This window comes from Lactuca serriola, chromosome 3 (genome assembly GCF_051521515.1).
Source record: "Lactuca serriola cultivar US96UC23 chromosome 3, Lser_US96UC23_V15, whole genome shotgun sequence".
Lineage (NCBI taxonomy): Eukaryota > Viridiplantae > Streptophyta > Magnoliopsida > Asterales > Asteraceae > Lactuca > Lactuca serriola.
The window spans coordinates 238174132-238180763 of NC_136410.1; the positions used below are offsets into that span (position 1 = coordinate 238174132).

Genomic DNA, 6632 nt, shown 5'->3' on the forward strand with positions numbered 1-6632 from the left:
TCTCATAATAGAAAATAAAATATCATATACAAAAAATACAATCCATTACATAAAATTTAATGTCATACAAATAATCGTTCCATATATAGAAAAATAAAACAAATCATTAGAAGTTGTAACAGAAATTTACAAACTAATAGTTTTAATAACCTAGCTAATATGTGCCTCACTGTAAACAAGATTTGTGCTGATTTTTTTAAATGTGTGCCTTACTTGTCTCCACTCTTCCTTAATAACACCACTCAATGACTCTAAATCTATGAACTTACTCACAATATCTATATTGCCTGCAAAAAAAAACATAACTACAAAATAAGTGTGAAGATGGATTATTGCAGTGTAAGAGAAGTAAAGAACCCTGAGCTTCCTCCAATGGGACACATGGGTAGTTAGACTTGATACAGGCTTCCAGTAAATTTATATAATTTTTATTAAAGGCTTTCTTCAGCTGCAAAACCCTCCATCATATATACAGTGTCCTTCCAATGCTTCCTTGGCTACAATAGCTATCTGAACATTTGTAATTTATAATTTTTTTTAACAATTTACAAAATTATATTATATGTAATAAGCTTCTCAACACTTGTTATCAAAAACATTAATTAACTCCCACCAGGGTATTGAATTAGAGCTTGAACTCCACCACTTTTGTCAAACATTGCTATCTTTAAAACATGCCCAAAAGAGAAAATATCTGCATGTTTTTAATAGAAGCAAGAAGAACATTACCCTCAGATTCAATCTTCTTTCCATCTAAACCTAAACTGGACTGCAAAATTAACAAACTAGTAAGCATAATACAAGTATAAATATAAAATACAACAAAAAGTTGAGTAATTTTACAAAACAATCCTTCAAGCTGTTATAAAGAATAATGAATTTACCTAACCAGTAGCATCTATTGTTGAAGATGCAACAAGAAGCATAGGATTTCTATAGTCCCTGAAAAATATAAATCTTATTAGGTTAGCAGAAGAACCGTCATAAAAAGAAATAAAGTCGGAAAGATATAATATTGTCTTATACCTGCTACGATGACTCTGGAATTTTACACTCAAATTTGTATGTGCAGAAGAACACGAGGTTCATGGCGACACATCTGATCTGAGTCTCTGGAGTAACCGATCTTTGTTCTTAAAAAAAGTGTTTGTTGAAGGAATTAGGTACTGTATCAAGCAACACACACTGTCAAATTTGTATAATTTTTATTTTTAAAAAAGTGTGGAGGATTTGATAATGAGTTAGGAGTTTTGTTCCTTTGAACTCATCAACTCCATGGTTTCTTCTCTGTTCGATTGCTGAAGAAACTGAAGATGGGAGGAAATCTTTACCTCTATAAAGAACAATATACTCCTTATCGCGTGTAATTAAGGTTCCCCCAGTTAACCACTGAAATATTTTCATGTTGGAGAAAATAAATATGCCATTGTTAATATTAATTTGAAAGAAAAATGCCATATTTCAAGATGCTTTAGTATTGGTATCTATTCCAATTAACATAAACCTGCAATTCTTTAGCCATTAGCTCAGTGTTAGTATTATGTACTCCTTTCTTAACACCAATCTTTGCAATCTCACATTTCTCCCAAAGCTTTAGAATAGCTGCAGCCAATCCTTGATGTTTCCTATTTCTACCTGATACAATCCAAACAGACATATTTTCAAATAAGAACATATAGAACTACAATTTGGAGTGAGAGTGACTAACCTAAAGCAAAATGACATGGTAAAGGCCTTCCAAGTCTTCTAAGAATTTTCATCTCATCATTTGTTAATTCTAGTTAAACTCCAAAGGGGATAAGCCTGAAGGGTTTCCTGTTTATCTAACCTCAGTTGATATTTGATGCAAAGAGAAATACACCCCAAACTCCTTCAAACATCTACACATAGAAAAGATGTTATTTTAATAAGATGTCAACATAACAAAAGTAAGAAAAGGGAATCTTGAAAATATACCTAGAAAATTAGGGATCAAAGCCAACAAGATAGTATGTGACCACAACCCAAACACCAGATTCTATGATTGATGATGGAATACTTAAAATCCATGAAGGAAGTGTGTAAACCCAATTGGGGTAGAAATGTAAATCTCTATGCTTGTAGATAACAGGAAGCTTAGCTATCAACATAGGTACCTCCATGAATCCATTAAAAAAATTATAACTATCGCAACCAACATAAGCTGAAAAAACACACTTGTCATGATTATAACCCAAAACCACCCATTAATCTAAACCCATGTTGAGGGAATGCGTTTCTGTCTGGTTGAGGGGCGGTTTTTGGTTGCTGACCTGGCGGCTGATGTGTAATCTCGACACCTAGAACCGATTTTGATTTTGGGTCTGTTGAGTTACTGCCTCTTCCGTATAAAGTGTTGTTTATTTTTTTTTTTGTTCTATTAATATAGTCTAAATATTAAATAGAGATGTTTTTTAAATGATAATAAATAGAGATATTAAATAGAGATGTTAACTTATTAAAATATACAAAAACAATGGATTACATATTAAAATGATAGCCTCCAAAAAAAAAGAATACAAAAAATTTAAAAAAAAAAGTAATAGCAATTAATACATATTAAAAACAATTTGAAGGGTTGATTAGAAATTAAAAAACAATAGCAATTAAAAGGGAATTTGATTTCATTATAATTTAATAGATAGTATGACTTATATCTTTTTCTTTTGCTCTTTTGTAAACGGACAGGAAATGATGACCAGGGGATTTGTTGAAATTTAAGAAAAATAAAACAAGAAATAAAATCCTATTATCATGAAACGTCAAATAGCTTGGAAAAAATATAAGGGCAATAGTGGAAAATGACATGTCTTAATTCATAGACCCTCCATTTTTTCATCTGCAAACAAGATAAATTAGTAACAATACAAAAGAAGTTATCAAAGAGTAAAACAAAAATTATATAATCTGAAGCCACCTATGTTTTCACAATGTTCCAAAAATGCACTGGATCCTTCCATAAGATCTGCATGCTTCCCAAATAAATCAGCAACCTGAAAAATAAAATTTAAAGACATCAAATTTAACAGCATACACTGTTTGATTCAAAGAACAAAACAAAAAAGGCTTCTTTTGGAGCATTGTATTTTTTAAAGCAATGCCAAAAAAACACAATTTGTTATAAAATATATACCACGCGTTACAAAAACATACCAAGATTTATAATTTCTTCCTTGTAATTATTTATGTACCGTATATATGAAGGCATTTCAAGAATGCTTGATAATCTTTCTCACAGGATATGGCCCTGCTGGATATGCACTTTTTGTTGCAGTTTATGCTGGCTTGGAGGTAACTAGCTGCCTGTCTCCCCCTCTCTTGTGTTGGGTGTATAAATAAGTTTTGATTTTCTGCTTGTCCAAATGTAGCTTAAAATCCTGCTTTTCATTTTTGGTTTCCTTTTGATATGACAGAGATAATTTGGTAAGCTATATGCAAGTGTTTCTTTATGACTTAATGCAGAAAAAAACAGCTTAATAGATAAACTCATGATGTTCCTCTTATTCTTGTTTTTTTGTTGTGTGATTGCGTAATCTACTCTTCACATTCTCACAGAAAGTAAATTCTTGGCTATACATACCTATAATTAACAAATACCAAACTCTCGAAAAACTATGAAAAAGAAAAAAAAACTAAATCAATATGAAAAAAAAGCATCTACTACTCACTTTTGAGGGCATCTTTATCACCATATGGAGCTGAATCTGAATGTACTCCAAAATCTTCCACTTTACATGCAATTTTTTGTTGGATATCCTTATCCCTATTGTTAAGATCAGGATGATCACTATTTCTCCTCTCCCTATTCTCCTTCTGCCTCTAATCCTTGTGAAGTTTCATAATTGGTTTATCATCCATATCAGGACAATCAACAATCATGTCCCTTTCAACATGTGGACCATTGACCCTATCCCTCGTTGCTATCAATAATAACAGAATCAACCCCTTTTAAAATCAAGAAAAATATATATGAAAATGTTGAAAATTTATTACCTTATCCACCTGTGCCAGTTTGAGTTGGACCCCACCTCAGCTCCGATCATATGCATGCTGCCCTAATGAATCTTGATGTGCAGATGCAACAGCAGCAGAATATGATAAAAAATTTTGGTAATTCATCAAGAAAATCCGGATGATCATAAAAAAGTGAATCTACCTACATAAATTACAAACTGTCAGCAAAGGGTAGGGTTATTTTATTTAAAAAGGTAAAAATAGATAAGTTTACCAGTGAAGATATAGTGATCATTTTTATAATTTCATCAAGAAACCCCTCTTTACCTTATCATTTCACATCCATCAACATTAGACTAGCATACTGATGAGAGTCTAGAAGAGGGAAAAGTGAAGGAAACAAAGTTAAATATGTAAAATTTGTGTATAAAGTATGACATCAACATGATTAACCAATAAACAAAGAACTAGAACTCAGAATCCAAATTCTTCACAGAGCCATGAGCATCAGGGATATCAATAGTTGGTTCCATGATACGCCACTTGAGTCCTCATCTAACCATACTATATGATTTTGATTCACCAAACAAAAGTCTACAATTCAGGGTATATGAAACATTACTGGTTCCATCCTTACCAATCTGACCACCTCCATCTTTACACAGCCAAAAGATGAAAGAAATTATTGTCTACACTCACTCGAGCATTTCATCAAACACCTCACGTGTACTTGATCAGTTCATCTTAAATTAAAATTGAAACTGATAGAAATCCCACCAAAAAGTAGATAACAAAATCTAGATCAATAAGGAAGATGTAAGTAAGGAAAAAATAATTTTTTTTCTCTTGTTTGTGTGTGTCTTAAGCTGTTGAGAAGCAAAAAGAAAAAGAAAAATCAAATCATAATTACCTTCTATTCTGGAACCAAAGCTTGATGGTCAATGAAATAGAGCATAATTCGAGTGCAATCATCATCTACATCTTCTTGGTTCTACGATTTGGCTCCCTAATGGCGTGGTAGATGATCTTGATCATGTAAGGATCAGGTTTTGGGGCTCCTTAGAAAGCGGACATGAACCCAAACCTTGAGTTGATACCATAAACCCTATGAAACCAGATTGACTCTTTGAACTACTACCATTTTCGAGCTTTGTCCTACTTGTATGGATCGATGAAAACGAAGGTTGATTGATTTCTTCATACAAGAATCCATGTCGGCGGTAGGGTTATCTGCAACCGATGATGGTGTATCGGCGGGAGCTGCTGGTGTGGCAAATAAATTCATCGGAAGAAGAATGGATGAGTTGAGGACGAGGAAAGAGGGCAGAACCAGGAGGAAAATGCGAGGGATGGAAGTGAAAATGAAAGAGAGGGAACACGAGTTTTTAAGAAAAAAATTATAGAACGATTATATGAGTTTTCGAGGTGTATAGCAGAGATCGTATGGTGATTAGGGTTTGTAGAGAGAAGGGAAGAAGAGAATGAAGGGGGAAGCGGGGTATTAAAATATTTTAGAATTTTAAGAGGATTACATTTCCCCCTTTGAAGAACGCGCGTTTTGAGTAAAAATCATAAAACGAAATTCACAAAGGACGCACATTTTAGTTGAAGTGCCCTCCGTGTTTTTATTTTTTTTAGATGAGACACTAATTTAAGGGCACGCAACAATGCGTGACCTAAATCCTTAAATTTTTTGAAGAGACGACACTTTTTTAATATCACTCTCTTTTGCGTAACATAAATCAATGAGTGTCGTGGTTTGCGCGTCGTAAAATGGTCATTTTCTTGTAGTGCCTCGATCTAGAACCCTTACCATAGATGGTCAGCACTGCCCCACTAGGATCTCGGATTGTCACCATCTGGCGCTCGCAATCGATTAGAGCCCCAAACCTGCTCAACAAATCCATACCAACGATAACACTAACATCCCCCATTGGGATAAGAATGAGGTCAATATGATATCCTACACCAAAAATATCCAATGAACAACCCCGGTAGATATTTCAAGCTGAGACAGGACGCTCTTCCGGGATCGAGGCCCTCAAAGGCCTACTGAAGGCCTCCCACGGAATGCTAAAATTACTACTAAAGGATAACGACACAAAAACCGACTCGCATTGGAGTCAAAAAGCACAAGCGTAGGAACAGAATTCACAAGAAATGTACCTACACGATTGAAAATATTGTTGGATAAGGTGTCTAAGTCCATAACTATTTCAGGTGTGTACTTGACCCGACCCGGCATGGTCCATTTGGGTTGCATGGCACCATGCAATTGGATAGACTAAATGAGAGAAATAACACTTGGAGATTATTAATATATTATAAGTTCTAATATATTAATAATAATATTTGATTAGTTGATCAAAGAATTAATTTGGAATTAATTAAGTGATCAAAGGATAACTAATTAAATATATGGGTTGATTATGTAAATCATCCATATCTTGTATAGTGGGCTAAGAGGCTCCATGGATTATCAAGTTGGGTTCTACCCATAGGATGCTCCATGGATGCTCCATGGGAGTTACAAACCCATGGGTCATGGAAATGAAGAGTCATGACACATTAGGGTTTACATGGTGTAACCCTAGATGTGTCAACACTATATAAGAGTCCCATTCTCCACAAAATTGGGGTACACACTAAGAAACTAGAGG

The 6632-nt window shown here is 34.0% G+C and overlaps 1 protein-coding gene and 2 long non-coding RNA genes across 3 annotated transcripts; all 3 read right to left on the reverse strand.

Moving 5' to 3' along the window:
- Positions 1 to 71: 71 nt before the first annotated feature.
- Positions 72 to 945, reverse strand: LOC145094842 (uncharacterized). The gene is made up of 3 exons (XR_013703598.1): positions 885 to 945; positions 614 to 769; positions 72 to 510 (listed from the first exon to the last, which is right to left on the reverse strand). It is a non-coding gene; the product is annotated as an uncharacterized LOC145094842 (long non-coding RNA).
- An 86-nt stretch (positions 946 to 1031) lies between these two features.
- Positions 1032 to 2637, reverse strand: LOC145094843 (CRM-domain containing factor CFM2, chloroplastic-like). The gene is made up of 5 exons (XM_079032856.1): positions 1957 to 2637; positions 1709 to 1880; positions 1505 to 1635; positions 1332 to 1389; positions 1032 to 1166 (listed from the first exon to the last, which is right to left on the reverse strand). The coding sequence occupies exons 2-5, from the start codon at positions 1758 to 1760 to the stop codon at positions 1135 to 1137; spliced, it is 273 nt and encodes a 90-aa protein (XP_078888982.1). The 5' UTR covers positions 1761 to 1880; positions 1957 to 2637; the 3' UTR covers positions 1032 to 1134.
- Positions 2638 to 2846: 209 nt separating this feature from the next.
- LOC145094844 (uncharacterized) lies at positions 2847 to 5455 on the reverse strand. The gene is made up of 3 exons (XR_013703599.1): positions 3687 to 5455; positions 3210 to 3416; positions 2847 to 3011 (listed from the first exon to the last, which is right to left on the reverse strand). It is a non-coding gene; the product is annotated as an uncharacterized LOC145094844 (long non-coding RNA).
- Between the last annotated feature and the right edge of the window lie 1177 nt (positions 5456 to 6632).